This window comes from Nanorana parkeri, unplaced genomic scaffold (genome assembly GCF_000935625.1).
Source record: "Nanorana parkeri isolate BGI_ZX_2015 unplaced genomic scaffold, ASM93562v1 scaffold38, whole genome shotgun sequence".
Lineage (NCBI taxonomy): Eukaryota > Metazoa > Chordata > Amphibia > Anura > Dicroglossidae > Nanorana > Nanorana parkeri.
This window is the reverse complement of record NW_017306306.1, coordinates 1,153,384-1,172,524: the sequence shown is the minus strand read 5'-3', so window position 1 is coordinate 1,172,524 and position 19,141 is coordinate 1,153,384. Positions and strand designations below refer to the sequence as shown.

The 19,141-nt window shown below is 43.6% G+C and overlaps 1 protein-coding gene across 1 annotated transcript in view; it reads right to left on the bottom strand.

Moving 5' to 3' along the window:
* Positions 1–9,769: 9,769 nt before the first annotated feature.
* LOC108798499 (nose resistant to fluoxetine protein 6-like) overlaps positions 9,770–19,141 on the bottom strand; it is a 52,777-nt gene continuing 43,405 nt past the window's right edge. The window contains exons 15-16 of the mRNA XM_018570265.1: positions 13,120–13,262; positions 9,770–9,868 (exon numbers count right to left, since the gene is read on the bottom strand). Coding sequence (XP_018425767.1) covers positions 9,770–9,868; positions 13,120–13,262 — 242 coding nt within the window. The remainder of the gene's footprint in view (positions 9,869–13,119; positions 13,263–19,141) is intronic.

Sequence of the window (19,141 nt, the reverse complement as noted above, 5' to 3'; positions counted from 1 at the left end):
TATTGTATTTACCATGGTCATACTCTATTGTTCAGCCCCTTTGGGGTACTCTAAATATGCCATGGTTTCTGGTTGCTTTAGCCTGTTCCTTTTTCTTTTCTTTTTTATTATCTGGCCCTTCCTCCCCCACTGTTCATGGCTGCCTTGGTTATGTGACTGCGGGGAGCCATTCATTCTCTGTACCCATATTGTTTATGATGGTGCCAGCTCCTGGCTGTTCTCTTCTTTGCTCCAACAAGTGTAGTATATTCCCTTCAGTTCGCTCTGTTTTCTCCCTCCTTAGGTTGTTAATCGGGTAGATTAGAAGCATGGAGAGTGAAATCCGTGAGTCACAGACATTATTACTATTTAATAGTCATGGTAATAGCAAACTGCCGGCCCCCCGGGAAGATCAAATACCAGTAATAATGTATGTTTTCTACTCGCTGTCTTAAACGCCGTCTTGAGAAATGCGGTGACATTACCTCGGAGCCTTGGTAGTAGATACGCTAATTGCTGCAGGCACGTTTTATAAACTCTCGCCGCACTTTTGTGACTTGTAGCCCTTTTATATATTCAGTATTCAGTTAAATGTAGTAAAATGAAGCTCTTTAATGAAATACAAGGTGCCTAGATAACACGCTGTTTTCCAGCAAGAAGGCCCAGCAATGCCTAAATGCTTTGTGGCAGCCTTTGCAGACTGATTAATCCAGATGATCTTCGATCGGTGGGTTTATTTTGAGAGCCATATGTAAGTTTTTAGCAAAATAGCTTAAAGCGAGAGCCTACAGAAAGACTAGAACTTGCAAAGGGTCGCCATCTTCTGGTATCAAGTGGTCAATATATATCACTTATACAGTATATTTATATGTAAGGTATCATGGTGACCTTTGTGTCGAATAATGTTAGTTACCCTTCCCTCCGCTGATTCTTTCCCCGCTCTGCAATCTTGTTTATGGGCATGTATACTAATAGATACAGAACATGTGCTTCTCAGGATTATAGAGTGCTTTTATTTCTTATCCCACTTTTTACTGTAGAGTCCCAATTGACCAAAAATAAAAAAAGTAAAAAGGTCCCTTCTTGTTATAGAGAAAAGAAGAGGCGAGTCCCAAATGACCAGAAATAGAAAAAGGCCCCTTCTTGTTATGGAGAAGAGGAAAGGAGAGGAGGACGTGTTCTGTTGTCCTATCCTATGGTGACAACGCTGCTCCTCCATAAATAAAGTACAGTGAGTGAGCGTTGTCACCCTAGGACAAGATATGTGTTATTTGCAGGATCACTAGGTGAAAATAAAGATAACAAAAAGGCTGAAAAAAGAAAAAACTAATGCAGCCACCAGATCTAAGGACTGGTGAGCTGCATTATGTTACATTTTTAATCTTGGGTTTAGAGACATTTCAGGCTTCTTTAACACATGGCCCTCTATTTTGTCCCAGCAGGGGATCCATAGGCTGACCCCTTGTTGAGTTGCATCAGATATGTGTAATCCATGTTCATTGAGGCTGGGTTCACACCTGGGCGTTTTTCAGCGCTGAAAAACGCTCCAGCAGTGAAATCCCATCATTTCCTATGGGCAAGGTTCCCACCTGGGCGTATTTCAGCGCGTTTCAACACGCTGAAAAACGCCCTACGCCTGAAATAGTACAGGAGCTTCTTTTGGGGCGTATTTCCGCACGTATCCATTGGTATTCCCGGGTGTGGCTACACTCGGGAATACAGCGTAGGTCTTACCTTGTCCGCGATCCCCGCTGTGTCTTCCGGCCGCTGCCGTCTTCCGTCCCTTGCGAGCATCCGCGTCGCAGGGGGGCGGAACCGGCGGGAAGCTTGAAAGTTACAAAGAAAACCCGAAAAAAAAGATAGAGAAAAAAAGGAAAAATAAAAAAAATAATCATACCGCCAGGGAGGTATAAAAACGAGCGTCGAACGCGCGTTTCACTGAACTAAAAAACGAGCTGAAAACGTGCCTATAGTAACGCCCAGGTGTGAACCCAGTCTAAGTTTTTTTCCTTCATCTTGTGATGGAACAAAAATAGAGCAATGTGATCCCTATGGGCAGCCGTATGTAAATAGATGTGCACCCGCCTTTTTCCACCAAATCTGTTCATCAAAAGCAGACCTGGATGCAAACCTTTGGCATTCTGCCCCTTTAATCTGAATGGACCTCGATGTTAAAGAATGCACATCTGCTTCCATACGTTGGCCCACAGGAATACATTGGAGTCCATTTGCGATCTAGTCATGGGTCAAAAACAGACTGATGGAACTCCCGTGTGAAGAGGGCCTTAAGGGAAAAGGTGCTAGTGGAATCCAGAGACTTTACTATGAGGTCTCTATATAAAAATGTGCAGAGCCATTGACCCTGTGAAATCTCTATGAATGTTCGTTTTGTGCAAATGGGTGCACAAAATTAACGTTCTTGTATATATTTTCTTTATAAGTTACATTTCGAATGCCATCTTGTAATGCCACATTATGGCCACCAAATGGTGCTGAGGATTATAGGAAAAAAAGAATTTGTTTTCTCTTCAGCTCCATCTAATGGCCATATTGCGGTATTACAAGATGACCTTTGAAAATACATTTGACTTACAAAGGAAATATATAAGAATGCTTTATACATCCTTTTGCACAGAAGAAACATTCACAGAAATTTGCAGCGCCAATGGCTCTGCAAATGTTTTATATACAGACCTCACAGTGTGACTGGTACTAGTGTTTTACTGAGAGGATGGCAGCGAGAGAGAGAAGGAACTGCAGACACACTAGGAGACAAACCTTGATTATTATTATTATTCAGCATTGATGTCGTGCCAACAGTCTTTCTCCTTGCAGTTTCCTCTCTGTTCTAACAAGGGGCGTAACTAGAAATCACAGGGCCCCATAGCAACGGTATGTGTTTGCTCACTTCCCGATCACCATAGCCGACGTGTGACAGTTTCAATGATTTAGCTCGGGGGAGGAGCTCAGGGCAAAGTTGTGGATGGTGAACCTTGAGAAAGGAGATGGCCAACTTTGACCCATACAGGAGTTATGATTTGCCTATTCAGCAGATCCCCGTGGATTTACCAATCCTGTTTTTTTACTGAGGGGAACATTTTCCATCAAATGCTTGGTTTGAATTTCTTGGATTTGTGGTGGGTTCACATAGAATAAGGATTACGGTTTATTTCAGACTTCGCATTCGATTTATATACCTTGAACAAGAGGCACAGAGAGTAATAGTGGGCAGAAGGCAGGAACCAGAAGGACCAACGTACAATGTACGTTTAGTCAAACCAGTAAAATTACATTTGAGAGCACTGACCCCATGATGACACATACCGGGGCTAGGATACTTTCCGGTATAAAATATGTTCCACATAACCAGCTACGTGAAAAGGGATGAAGTTCTCCACTTGACTTGAGTGTTTTTATCGTAGATGTCGCTGTTAATTGAACGCTACTGTTCCATGACTAATTCGTATGCACAAATGCTCAGTATTCATTAGAGTCATTATAATTATCCTGTAATTATTATCACAGACACTGACTCTGATTTGGGTAATGAGGAAATATACAGATCTCTAAATATGGCAGCAGCCCCATTATGTGGGTGTTAGGCTATAGGAATGAGAGGAGAATTCAATTCAAGATACAAAACCCAATTTTTTCTGTGAGTTTTGGAAAGATTGTGGGGGGGTTGGAACCCCCTGTCAGGTTTTTATCGGCGTCTGGGCAGGGCCGGATTCACTCTACCTTCTGCCCCAAAGCCACTTTCCTCAATGCGCCCCCCTATTTTGCCAAATATAGGTTCACTTAAACAAATACATATATGCATGACTGTAAATGTCCACTAATTCAGCTCAGCTCATATATAACCGCACTTATTGCAAGTTCCACCATGGTTGCTTTAACTTATACATTACAATGAATTTAAATGGATACATCAGGGAAAGAAGTCAAATAGAAGGCAAATGGACCCGCTGCACACCAGCAGCAACAGTTATAGGAAACATCTGAGTTTGCATTCAATGCGAACGATTGCTTAGCACCCGTCCTCCATTCCGAAATGTAATCTGTGAGAGTTTGGGATTCATTCGTCGCTTTCTGCAGCAGCTGCCAGCTAAAGTTGTAATCACTGCGCTTAAACTCATAAAAAACGCCTCCCCTCCGTCACTTTAATAAATCAGGACTGCCGTATGGAGAACAGCAGAAGAGAGCAATACCTCAATTATTATTACATCCTAGGAAAATGTACATTCTGAAATGTGATGCTAAACCTTTCCCTTACCCTGCCACTCCAGCCATGGACCCGCCGTTGATTTAGAGGAACATAATCTCAGTTATTATTGTGAGGTTGTTTTAAAGGGTCAGTCCACAAAAACTGATAATTCAAGTTTTGGAAGAGGTGGTGATGCTAAACAGCTTGACATTTTCTTCTAGTTCTTGAGGACTCTAATAGTGAGACCTCTGCACTGAGTTCCCAGGTCTGCACCCCTGCTGTGCTCATTATGGGGGGTTCTTACCATCCTTCCGCTGAGTTCCCAGGTCTTTACACCCGCTGTGCCCATTATGAGGGGTTCCCACCTAGGGGCGTCAAGAGGCCGGGTGTCACCCAGAGTGGAGACCGGGTGACACCCCGGCGTGACGTCATCATGCATGCGCATGACGTCACCATGTGCGTGCACGATGACGTCATTGCGCATACTCGGCCATCTTATTGACGCCTGCCCGGCAGCCATCTTGGTGATAGACGGCGGCAGAGAGAAGAGGGGACGTTCACCCGGCGGGATGAGGTATGCCGCTGGGTCCCCTCCTCTCTCATGACACTGTCGGGCTCTTGGTCCATGACCGAGTGCTTGACTTTTCAGAGGGGGTAAAACCAAAATGAGTGTCATTTTGGTGTCACCCCTCCATTGGTATTACCCAGGTGCAGGCCGCACCCCCGTTGTGACGCCGATGTTCCCATCATCCTGGTGCTGAGTTCCCAGGTCTGTACACCTGCTGTGCCCATTATGAGGAGCTCCCACCATTCCTGTGCTGAACCCCCCGGTCTGCCCACCTGCTTTGCCCATTATGAGGGGATCCCAACATCTCTGTGCTCAGTTCCTGAGTCTGCACACCTGCTGTGCCCATTATGAGGGGTTCACACCACCCCTGCACTAAGTTCCCGGATCTACACACCTGCTGTCCTGCTGTGCCCATTTTGAGTTGTTCCCTCCATCCCATTGCAAGACATGTTGGAAGGTTAATTGGGTCCTGTATGTGTGAGATGGGGACCTTAGATTGTAAGCTCCTTGAGAGCAGGGACTGATGAGAATGTGCACTATGTAAAGCTCTGTGGAAATAGTTGGCGCTATATAAATACCTGTAATATTAAATAAAAGCAAGACAGCAATCTACAAAACCTCCATTTTTTCCCCCTTCGGTTGTCTTTTTACAAACGATCACCTATAGATCGTTGTCATTATTTTTATTATTATCGATTTACACAGCACAGTTGGCACAATCATCTCTCCGTAGGCCATTTATCAAGCGTGCAGCGATCGACGTGAAGTATCGACAAGGAAATAAGCAGGGAGCGTTCCACTGCGACGTAAACGGGTTTAAAAATATGTGCGGAATCATCCTGGAGCCGATATTACACCTGGAATGATAAGGAGAGACCTTCTGTTGACACAGAAAGGTTATAATGTCTCCAATATTGAGTTTAATAGAATTCCAAGGATGTTTGAGAAGGTTTTAGCGCCGGATTGCAGACACGGCTACAATACCTCGCAGTTATTAGTATTAAAAAGAGAACGTAAAAGGTCAGACTAATATTGGAGATTTTATTATATAAGTAATCCTGACATACGGAGTTCCCGAGAGACGGGGAGATAACATTTGGGAGGTCTACAGACCATACGCTGATAATGAGAGTGAAATGACTGCACACATTTTATCATTTTTTTTAAATGTTTTACTTTTCGATACCTTTTCACTTGATTCTTGTTTATTGAAAGATGAATTTCCGGCATACGTAAACATATATTTAAAGGGTATCTATGGTCAAAAATGTTAAATAAATCTGTATTTCTATATTGAATTTCCATCAGTTCTATCCCACCCCTAATACTAATATCCATCTCGAAGTTTGTAAACTGAAGATGGCCATAGGACGGACTCCCTCAATGCACTGACACAATTTCACTCAGCCGTGTGAGTAGGCACTTTTCACAGAGCCTGCCGTCTGAACTACAACTCAACGTCTGAACAAAGTAACATTATCATTGCTAGCTGGAAGCAAGGTATCATGGGAGATGCAGTCTTAAGAAATCGAGTTTGCATCACATCAAGCAATACATTAAAACCACATTACTCCATCCAGGGGCGTTCCGAGGCCAGGTGTCACCCAGAGAGGAGACCGGGGGACACTCCGCCGTGACATCATCGCGCATAACGTCACCATGCGCGTGCGCGATAACGACACTGCGGATGAGTTATGCTGCTAGGTCCACTCCTTTCTCCTCACACTGTCGGGCTCTCGGTCCATGGCTGCAAGTCATTTTGGTGTCACACCTCCTATGTTCAAGCAAAACAAATCGCAAACGCACTCATCAATTTGTCACCAGCTTTACAGCAAGGTGCACATGGAAGGGCTTTATACAGTACAACAGCAAAAGGTTTCCTGGCACACTCACCAGTCAGCCTGCAAAAAAACTTGTCCCACCACTAAGGTTAAAAACAGAGGTTTAGATACACGTCCCCCTCCACTGGTGTCACCCGCACCTTGTGACGCCACTGACTCCATCCCAAGATGGAAGGAAAAAAATCAGAAATAAGGATATCACATGAAGCAGGGGCTACAGAGAATAAAGGAACCATCCATCTTCACCTTGTCTAGGGGTATACGGATTCACATTACCCATTAGCACTTACCACCCTCTATGGTGACCGATAAAAGTGAAGTCCAGACTGTAGGAATGATGTTGATGAACTTTTTGACGTGCACCACCAACACCCCCTGTTCAGCTTATCTGAATGACTTTTGGTCCAGTAAGGGAAAAAAAGGAAATGACAGAGATCTTCACTTGCCAGTGTATTATTGTTAAACGTCCAAAAAGAAACAATGTTGCAACAGTAAGGGGTATATTTATAAAATAAAATTCAGACAACTATTCATCTTGTGTAACTGTAAATTCGATCTGTGCAAATGATGGGGCAAAAACAAATGTTTATATTCTTTCCAGGTCACATGTAACATTTATAAGTTTAGAATGAATCAGGAAAATACTGCATCATGGCCTAGATGGAGCCAAGGATCATATAAATAAATACGTATTTCCTCTTCTCCTCACCTCCATCTAGTGGCCAAAATGTGTTATTTTCCTGATAGTCCATTCTAGTAAATTAAAAACATTCTCAGCAACAGGAATCAATGCTCATGAGGACACAGGACATCTGATTGGCTTTTCCATGTTTTATGGGTAAACGGTAGCAACAGGGGCATGGCTAGACCTTGGCACCTAGGGCGCATGCCCCAGGTCTTCTACACCAGAAAGAACATGCAGTATACCAACAACATTAAATTTTGCCCAATTCAGACTAAACAAATATAAATGGAAGTTTTGTAGGACGAATGTCTCTGCAAAATTTGTATCAATTCTCCCCAAATTGCTTCACATCAGATGCAGTGCAGTTATTATTCTCCAGGAACGTAAATGACTAGGACTTTTGAGAGTTATTTACACACTGCTGATCCACTAAGAAGCAATCTTAGGGGTGTATTTATAAACAAATTTATAAACAATTCACCCTGTAAAGCTCCATGCATGTTCGTTCTATGGAGCCAAAAATGAACATTCTTAGTACATTTTCTTTCCAATTCAAATGTACTATATGTCAAATACTGCATTAGGGCCCCTAGATGGAGCAGGGAAGCATAGGAAAGAGGTATATCTGTACGTTTCACTGGTCATCCAACCAGCTATCGCAATTCAGAATGACTTGCATTTGCATAATTGGAGTTTCCAGTTGCCTTGACTTATTTTTTACAGCTATACCATGTGACCTGGATGAATGAGAACCTTCACAGACATAGGAAAGAGGTATTTATCTCCTATGCTCCTCGGCTCCATCAAGTGGCCATAATGCAGTATTACATAATGACATTTACATTGCTAAGAACGTTCGTTTTGGGCATCTATTCTCACAAAATGAGCATTCAAAGAGATTCGAAGTACAAATGGCTCTGTAAATTATTTATAAATAGGCCCCTTAGTGTTTGATAATACAATATTTTTTCTTTTTAGACTTTTAAAAAATTATACACTTGCTGACATACTTTTTCCTTCACTTTAAAGTGAGTTGAGAAATATGTGAACGGCCATTGGAGACAGCAATTATTTTTAATGTCATAGTTACATAGTATATAGTTACATAGTATTTGAGGTTGAATAAAGACACGGGTCCATCAAGTCCAACCTATAGCATGTATGCATGTGTATGAGTCATCTTCTTCTTGAGTGTACCTGTACCCCTGTATGTTGCGGTCAATACTCTTAGCTGAAATCACTGCTTGTGGCAGCGAGTTCCATACCCTGACCGCTCTTACTGAGAAAAAGCCCCTACGCCCCTTGTGCTTACATTTTTTTCTTCACCAGTTTTAGGTGGTAGACTCTAGTTTTTGTTATGGAGGTTACCGTAAAGAGTTTATTGCTGATGTTGCTATTTCCATTGAACATCTTGTACAAGAAAATCATATTCCCCCTTAATCTCCTTACTTCCAACATGAACATGTTTAGATTTAGTAACCTTGTCTCATAGCTCTGGTCCTGCATCCCCTTAATTAGTTTGGTTGCCCTCCTCTGGACTCTTTCCAGTTCAAGGACATCCTTTCTGTGGATTGGTGACCAAAACTGGACTGCGTACTCCAGATGAGGCCGAACCAGTGATCTATAAAGTGGCATAATGATAGCCTTGTCTCTACAATACATTCCCTTTTTAATACAAGACAGTACTCTGCTCGCTTTGTTTAGCGCGGCCTGGCATTGCAAGCTATTATTCAATATGTGGTCTACTATGACCCCCAAATCTTTTTCCATTTGTGACTTCCCTAGTGGAGTTCCCATTAATGTGTATTCCGCTTGCCTATTTTTAACATCCAGATCAGGCTTTGTCATTGACACTACCATGTACAGTGAGGTCTGCAGATGTCCTGTTAAACATAGCTAACAATTGCTTCTAAAGTCCATCTACGTTTAGTTACTTTGAAGGAGAAGAACACAAGTAGGCAAAAATATATACAATGCAAGATATAAAATATATAGGTAATAAGATTTACAAGAACAAGTAACAAAAATGGCACATTTAGAGCCACACTACTTAGTAAGGCCCACGTTTCTGGAAAGCCCCGGAGAGCTGGGGTCTCTAATCTCCAAGCTTCTTCCCTGGGAGTGATGTGTCTCCAGCCCTCAACCTGCTGGAATCACACAACTGCAAGAAGAAAGATTGACAAGGGATCATTAGTGGCTTCCAAAAGGTGTTTATGGCTTTTTCAAGTCCAGCAATAGGGTCGCTTTAACATACAAAGATCTTATACACAGAAAGCAGTCTTCTGTAATCGAGAGCTGAAGCTGGAATATTCCACATAACGTCTTCAGTGCATGGCCTCCTGGAATCCTCAGGGGGTTAATAAGACCGTACAAATGTATCATCCTCCCTCCGTGTACTGCATTTCAGGTTATTTTTGAGCACACTTTACTTGAATTCCATATAGTCAGAGCTGAGTCGTTAAAGTGTTCCTTATAGTAAGATAGAATCAGTGCTAAGTACAGAGCAATCTTTGAAATGGTCTTTCAAGCAGTACTGTGAGAGCCAGTCCAATGGCGATCGTCAACATGGAGTGTCCAATGAACAGGTAGAACTGGTGGAAGAAAAACACTGTCAGGAAAGTAGAAGCGATGAGTGTTGTAAAGTACACTGCCTGGCCAAAAAAAAGTACCCGCCTGGATATAGCTAAGCAAATAGGTCAGAGCCTTCCATTGGATAATAGGTCTAGGTTCAACAATGCTGTGTGCCCAAAAATGAGGTCAGATGGCTACCTGAATATACTGAATGATCAGGTTTTTCCATCAATGGATTGTTTCTTTCCTGATGGCACATTGGGCATATTCCAAGATGACAATGCCAGGATTTATCGTGCTCAGATTGTGGAAGAGAGGTTTAGGGAGCATGAGACATCATTATCACACATGGATTGGCCACCACAGAGTCCAGACCTTAACCCCATTGAAAGTCTTTGGGATTTGCTGGAGACTTTACACAGTGGTCTGACTCTCCCATCATCACTATAAGTATTATTGCAACTCAGGATGGAAATAAATGTTGTGAAATTGCATACACTTATCGAAATGATGCCACACCGAATGCGTGCCGTAATCAAAGCTAAAGGCGGTCCAACCAAATAGTAGAGTGTGACTTGTTTTTGGACAGGCTGTGTAGTTGTGTAACGTAACTATCATGATCTATGATGGACTTAGCAATAGATATATGTTTTTGTGGTAAGTACATGCACACTAAGGGGTGGATTTATGAAGCGAATGCAGAGTGAATAGCTCTGTAAACCCCTAAGTTTTAGAATCAGAGCACATTATGGCCACTAGATGGAGGAATTTCCCATGCTCCTCAGCTCCATCTAGTGGCCACATCGCCCTGTGAATCAAACTTAGACGTTTGCCGAGCTACATATACCCCTTAGTATTTGGTAAGTGTAACACTTCCAGGTATTCATTACCTCTCACAGAGATCACAATATTCCCTGACAATGCCTTTATCTGCTTTTTCCCCTACCTATTTCCTGGACTGAGATGCCTGCTCAGAATTGGCCCAGGCCTAGGCAAAGTCACTACCTAGCTCTTAAAGTGACATTAAACCCTCAGATTTTTTAACATAAACCAATACTGTAATGTGTGCCTTACTGTAATCCATGGTTGTTTCCATTCTCTTTGCTGCTCTTCCTTTTAAATGCTCATGTCTTATCATGCTGGGGGAGAACTTCCCTTTGCAGCTCAGGGCCTCTTCCTGTAGTGCTGGCTCAGGTTACAAGCCTATAGAAACTAATACAGAGACACCGTATATCCATTCCTGACACAAGGCAGTCTGCTGCAAAACAGAAGTTTTGCAGAGCATGAGAACAGATACAGATTTAAAAGGAAGAGCAGCAAAGAGAAGGGAAACTACCATGGATTACAGTAAGGCGCACATTACAGTATTGTTTTATGTTAAAAAATCTGAGGGTTTAATGTCACTTTAAGGACCTTTGCTAAAAAATGATACTATTGCTGATTATCATGGAGATGTTCATGCAGACTAGCAAAGTTCTGAAAGTTCATCTGTAATTGGTAGTGAAATGTTTTAATCTCTCACCAGATCTTGAAAGCTTACTCCCCTGTAGGAAGATCTTCCAAGTGTCATCTATGAAGTCAGTAGATTCATTTGGAGAAGGTCTTCTACTTACCAGATTATCCATAGAAATAACAATGGAAGCTTGACCAGACCATTCACTTCAACAAAAACCTTCCCATAAGATCATATGTCCATTTCATGTATTTTATCCATGTTATTTATTTACCTTTAAAAAGCTCCTTTGTGTAGACACCCAAAGCCTTAAAAGAGAACTATGGGGTAAGTGTTTTTCCCCATAGTTCTCCTAAGGGTCACGGGAGGGCATATACTAAATTCCTCCCGTGACCCAAAGCTCAGTATATCGGGAGCTACAGCTCACGGTATACTGGGACCGCGGCAGCTGGGACGGATCCCAACATTACCGTCAAGATCCACACAGCTGCGTGATATGGCAGCTGGCTCTGCAGAGCCAGCTGTACCCGCCCCCTCCCCTGTCCGTTCTGCCAGTCAGCGCTGGAAGATCTAAGTGGGGAGGGGGGAATCCCTACAGGGAGCCATGAGTGACAGTCGAGAAGGATCGAGAAGTGAGCGAGCGACGGTATGTGTTTGCTCACTTCCCGATCTATTGAGCCGACGTGTGACAGTTTCATTGTCACACGTGGGCTTTTAACTATGAGGATGAGTGAAAGTCACTCACCTCATATTTCTCCTTTAAGACTGCTGTTGAGCACCGCCATCTTGGATGTGATGTCAGCAGTTCCCGCAGACTCAGAGCCTTCACTCACTCTATAGTATTCCCCTTTACTCCTCCTTCTGCTGCTACATAAAAAGTTATCTAGGGATGGGAGCTGAGGGGCAGAGGAGCTGGGTCAGCGCAGACTGCAATTAGACATTCCCAGGAGAGAAGAAGGCTATGGCATGCTGGAAGGAAGGGGGAGGAGGCCGCCTTAAGGGAACTGACTCAAATTTAGTTCAGAGGCACATTCCAAGTCAATAAAAAATAATTTATGGAAAGGAAATATGCCGCAGGAAAGCTTTAAGTATACTCAATATTTATGTGCATTTACCTGCAATTTTGTATGTAGGTGACAGGGTCTCTTTAATCTGGCCTTTCTTAGGTATAATGGGGACAGGAGAAATCAGCCCACCCAGGTTCAGGAAAGCCTGAATGGACCACATTTTCCTCTGTACCACCCAATCTAATCAGGCTAATCAGGAAGCTGGGTGGCGAGTCATTACATGCCACCTGGCTTCCTTAATAGGACTTCCGGCATCGGCGAGTTAAAAAAAAGAAATATCGGCATTCGTACTTGATGCCGAAAAACCGTTATCAGTGCATCCCTAGTTCCTAGCCACTAATTTGAGAAGCAAATAATGAGCAGATTCTTTTTGCAACTGCTTTCTAAAGCTAGAATGACAGAGATCTCGATGTGATGTCACATTCGTAGCTTGATCACTGCTCTGAAGTGCCCACGGAACTCCCTGCCCTCCTCCAAACATTTTTAGGTTACTTATTGATTCAAATGGGGACTAGGAATTGATACTCCATTATGCCAAAAAGCGTTGCCAGTATGACTATAAGTGGATCTACAAATAATGTCAGATTTAGAAATTATAGAAGGACTAAAATAAATGAGTGACGCATTTCAAATGCGGGAGAAACGCAAGCAAATGTGCACAAAAGCGACGCGTGTTCCCAGTATGCAGAGGTGTGAACGGGGGCCCTAATGCATTTCTACCAGCGCAGAGATGGGCCTCAGCAGCTCTCACCATGTTGATGTCCTGGTAGTGGAAGAGTGTCTCCTGCATTCCACAGTAGAAGATTATTATGATTGGATGTGCCAGGTAACATGCGTAACTGACCTTCGACAACACGTTCCATATTCCACATGACAGCATTGTATTTAGGGGACCTGTGAAAAGAGAATAATTACATATAGTTACATGTAGTGTAAACTGGGAATGCCGCAAATAGTTTTAGACAACAGAAGATATGAGATAGAAGTAGCACACTGCAAGTCCATATACAACTTTATTCCAATGTAAGATCGGGCAGAAGATCAAGTATTGAAGCCAACACGTTTCGTGGGTCCAAAAACACCCCCCTCACCAGGGCTAAAGAATAAGAGACAGATCTCGTCAGCAGCTGGTTCTAGTTGCTGCCAAGCCAGCCACGGAGGAGTTCTGTACCTGACATTACACTGGTTACAATGTCACTATCCATAGTCCATATACATTGTCTCTCTTTCTTAAAGCAGTGGCATCCCAAGGGGGGTGCGGGGGGTGGGGCTTGCACCCGGGTGACACCAATGGAGGGGTACAACAGCAAAATGTTTCTCAGCACACTCACCAGATAGTATGCAAAAAAACTTGTCTACCACTTGGGTTAAAAACAGAGGTTTAGATACACGTCTCCTGAATATGTGGAAGCCGCACCGCCTCGTCAAGGCTCATCTATATAGTGCGGTCCTAACTCTAACCTATGAGAGTCTACATCTTGAAACACATGTAGCAAGAAATAAAATTGGGTGCAGGTCCCTTGAGTGTCCCTGTGCCTTTAAGGAGGTTGGGCTGCCTTCTGGCAAACCTGCACCCAATTTTATCTCTTGCTGCATGTGTTCCAAGATGGCGACTCTCATAGGTTGGAGTTAGGACCGCACTATATGGAGGAGCCTTGGCGCGGCTGTGCGGCTTTCACATATTCTGCAGAAGACGTGTATCCAAACCTCTGTTTTTAACCTTAGTGGTAGACAAGATTTTTTGCGTGCTGGCTGGTGAGTGTGCTGGGAAACTTTTTGCTGTTGTACTGTATAAAGCCCTTCCATGTGCACTTTGCTGTAAAGCTGGTGACAAATTGATGAGTGCGTTTGCCATTTGTTTTGCTTGACCAATGGAGGGGTGATACCAAAATGACCCCCCTCTGAAAAGTAGGGCACTCAGTCATGGACTGAGCGCCCGATAGTTTCGGGAGAGATGAGGGGACCCGGCGGCATACCTTATCCCGCCAGGTGACTGTCCGTTCCTCTCTCTGCTGGCATCCATCACCAAGATGGCCGCCGGCAGATATCAATAAGATCTCCGCACGTGCGCGATGACATCCTGTAACTGCTCCGGGTGACACCTGGCCTCGGGACGCCCCTGCTAAAGTATTAAACTTTCAACCTTTTTTCCAATAATGACTCCAGATCAAACAAATATTGTCCTGCAAAATATTTCTATTAGCATGGAGAAGGGGGAGAAGGGAAGAGAAACAGGGAGAAGGGGAAAGATACACCTTGCTTTGCCTGTGTCATTGTGGAGAGACACACAGCTTACTAGCACACACAGGGGTGTCTCCATAGGACCCTGCCAGGGAAAGGAACCACCCTAGTACAGGATATCAGGGCCATTGCTCAGGGGACCAGCTGATTCTGCAGGAAACTAAAACTTTTAAACATCAAGGAGCAGCATCCATTGTAAGTGATTTCATCAGCATTTGAAATGGCTTAAAAACCTGTTGGCTTTAATATCACTTTAAGCCCTGATGAAGGAGGTTTTTTTGGTCCTCCGTAACGCATTGGTTTCCTTACTTGAATTTCTACCAGACCTTACATTGCAATAAAATTGTATCTGGACTATTACCTTGTGGTGTGGTTCTTCTATCATAGTACAAACCAAGGAAATTGTTTGGTGTTAGCCTTCCAACCCGGTAACCAGATGTACAGACACCCCTGTAGCACTTTTGGGTAACAATACAAATCCTGGGGTCCAGCGCTATACATTGACTCTCCAAGGCGTTACATTTGAGAATTCCACAAAGTATCTAATAACATAACTCAGTTCCAATTTGCAGAAGAGCGGCAACCCCCTCCGTGTAAAAGGCGCTTGTTCAGACATCTTCATTAAACCACAAATCATATCACCTCCGCTCGCTCTTCTGTTGGCTGCACTCAGAATCCGTTAATTGGTGCCGCCATTGCACAGAAGCTAGTTAAAGTGTTGATTAGTTATATTTAGAGATTCCAGGCAAAGCAGCAGATTGCAGCACTGAGACTTCAACACGGATGTCTTTTGGCAGAGGCAATCCTAGCATAGGAAAGGTGATGATGTAAACAAGAGGTAATGTTTATGTAAATTGTATGTAAATCCTTACAGTGAACGTCTTTTATTTGCTACTATTGGGTCTGATGAATACACTACTGAAATCATTTTGTTATATCTGTGTGATAAGTGTACAAAAAAATTGTCAGGATTTTAGATATGGCCTGTGCACAGGGCCCAATTTATTCTCTCTGCTGCCCCTCCCCCCCCCCCCCCCCCAATGGAGAATGGCAGACCTACAGGCTGCATACAAGTGATCTCTGCCAAATCACAGAGATCCCCGCTTCCCTGCTGTACATTTAGCCCTGCTTCCCTAAAACAGGGCTAAATGTAGAAAACAACTACCCTGCTGCCCCGAGGCCGGGCCTTGGTCGGTCTTGTGGGAAATCTGGCCCTGCCTGTGTACACTTGTTGTGTTATCTCAAGGTGCGCAATTAGCTCTCCTAGTTATTATTTTGGGACTAGGACTCCTATATTGTAGAGGTTTGAGGTTGGGATGGTTTAAGTTTAGCAAAAAAAAACTGGGCAGTGCTGCAAAAATGTTCTCATTGGTCGTAGGGATGTTCAGATACCAAGTACCATACTCTGTACAAGTACAAATACTTTTCCAGCTCCAAGACTAGACTAGAGAAATTAGAAAGTTAGGAGGCCGCTGTAATTTATAAGGAGCACACAGAGCTCCTGGGATTTGTACATATCTGTTTTAATGTATGATTTGTTTTATATAAATATATATTAGTGATGTTCCGATACCATTTTCCCAAGTACTGATACTTGCCTAAGTACTCACAGATACAAGTACTGATACTTGCCCAAATACAAGTACTGATACATTTTTGTTTGTCATGTGACAATTTTTTGAAAACAATACAGTCTAATGATTTCAGGACAGTGATGGAGAGCCAGAGCCATGTCCCAGCTGCAACCTCTGCAACACTGGTAGTTCTCATGAAAATGCCAAGTATCTGCACTGGTATCTCAACTGGTATCTGAACTGGTATCGGTGAATCCCTAATTGGTCATCTTGGTCAGGTGTCCATGCTGGCTGAGCGCTCGCCATTTGCAAGCAGAATTTGAAATACCGAGGGCTGCGCTGTTGTGTACAGTTTACGGAAAGCAGCCATGAAGGGTAAGGAGCATTCCATCATAGGTAACAATGTAATGGAGTGTTGTAGGGTAAGAGGGGACAGATTGGTAGGAGTAAGTGTCCAGTTCCCCAAATGTATTTGGGAAGGTGGATTAACCCTTTAAGGAAAGGATAGTATTACAGCTACTATGAAAGGTTAGAGTTAAGGTTGGGGGGATGGTTAAGGTAGCAATTAGTGTTAAGGTTCCCATGAATGTTAATGTTAGGATTAGAGAATGTGTTAGGGGGCGGGGCTCATTTATAACAATGAGCAGATATCACTATCTGCACTCCGCTATACAATACAAAGGTTACTCCACACATGGCCTTAATGTTACGGCTCATTCATATTTTTTTCATTTTTAAAACAGTGGTATTGCCAGAGTAGTGCTATACCACTGCTTTATAAATTGATACTTTAGTGTTAAGGTTAAATGGAGGTTTAGTGTTACAGGAAGTGTTAGGGTTAGTGTTTCAGAAAATGTTATAGGAATAGAAAGGGATAGTGTTAAGGTATATAAGGAGTGTTAGGGTTACAGCAAGGGTTACTATTGGGTTTACAGTGAGTGTGACAGCAAGGGTTAGCATTAGGCTTACAATCATTGTTGGGGTTAGAGCAAGGTTTAGTGTTAGGCTTACAGTGTTTGTTTGGCTCACAGCAAGGGTTAGTGTTAGGCTTACAATGATTGTTGGGGGTTAGAGCAAGGGTTAGTATGGGTTTACAGTGAGTGTTGGGGTTACAGCAAGGGTTAGTGTTAGGCTTACAATGATTGTTGGGGGTTAGAGCAAGGGTTAGTATGGGTTTACAGTGAGTGTTGGGGTTACAGCAAGGGTTAGTGTTAGGCTTACAATGATTGTTGGGGTTACAGGAAGTATTAGTGTTAGGCTTACAATGTTTGTTGGAGTTAGAGCAAGGGTTAGTGTTGGGTTTACAGTGAGTGTTGGGGTAACAGCAAGGGTTAGTGTTAGGCTTACAATGATTGTTGGAGTTACAGCAAGGATTAGTATTAGGCTTACAATGATTGTTGGGGTTACAGCAAGGGTTAGTGTTAGGCTTATAGTGAGTGTTAGGGTTACAGACAGGCTTAGTTTTATGGTTGCAGGAAGTGTTAGGGTTATAGGAAGTGTGAGTGTTAGGGATACAGGGAAGCATGGTGTTAGGTGTGATGATAATGAGGTCTGACGAACCTAAACTGAAGGGGATAATGGGGAAGTCACGTTGTTCACAGTGCAACCCTCACTTCATCAAAAAACTTCTAGCAGAATCATGAATCCTGTTTAGCTCCTGATCTGTACATTGTGTAATGAGCACAGTTGTAAATGGATATTATAAACTGCACTTAAGAGGCTGAAAAGCCAGAGACTTTCATACATCCCTATCGTAAATAGTCTGGAGGAATACAAATCTGCCTGGGACTGAGGTCAGTGGCCTATACTAGCATACACACGAGCTGCCCAGAGTTAAAGGAGAACTATGAGGTGAGTGCTTTTCACTCACCTCATAGTTCTAGCCGACCTGTGACAATGAGACTGTCACAGGTCGGCTCAGTAGATCGGGAGGTGAGCGAACACATACCGGCATTCGCTCACCTCTCAATCCTGTCACGGCTCTCTGCCGTGACAGGGGGAGGGGCTGGATTCCCCCCTCCCCGCTCCGATCCGCCAGCACTGACTGGCGGAACGGACGGGGAGGGGGCGGGTACAGCAGAGCCAGCTGTCACTCACGCAGCTGGGCGGATCTCGACATCGATGTCGGGATCTGCTTCGGCTGCGGCGTCTCATTATACCGCGAGCTACAGCTCGCGGTATACTGAGCTTAGGGTGATGGGAGGACGCTAGTTTGTGTCCTCCCGTTACCCTAAGGAGAACTATGGGGAAAAACACTGACCCCATAGTTCTCCTTTAACTTTCATACAATTTCCATACTTCTGGTTATAATTGAGCTATTTCTATGAACAAATAAGAATGATAACGTATTGGAAGGTAACAATTAGTTAGATATCAAATGTGCCTGTGCTATGATGTCCAGCAGGTGAATGAGTCTCCTAAGGAGAATACACATAAGATCCATAGCCAGCTTGATGTCTGACAAATCATAATTTCATTCTGTACAATAATATGTTGGTTGTCGGACTGTAAAACAAGGTCATCTTGGAATTTGGTTTGAATAACTGACATTAAGTGTGTGTCAGCTGAAGTATAATCAAACACTCCGGCACTGCTACATCACACTCCTCAGTTATTTTGATCGGGTGAGGGTTGGTTCAACATCTCCCTCTAGAGCAGTGGTGGCAAACCTTGGCACTCCAGCTGTTTTGGAACTACAAGTCCCATGAGGCATTGCAAGGCTCTGACAGACATAACTCCGAGAGGCAGATGGATGTTGGGATTTGTAGTTTTGGCACAGCTGGAGTGCCAAGGTTCGCCACCACTGCTCTAGAGGGACAACAAAAGTCTGCTGCATCTGCAGTGCAATGCTCTCATTCTCCACCAGTGAGCCGAGCGTGACACCGGCCAGAGCTCTTAACAACCTGGGACACTCTGGCTGGAAAGGGGACGGAAGGTACGCCCGCTGCCCCCCCCCCC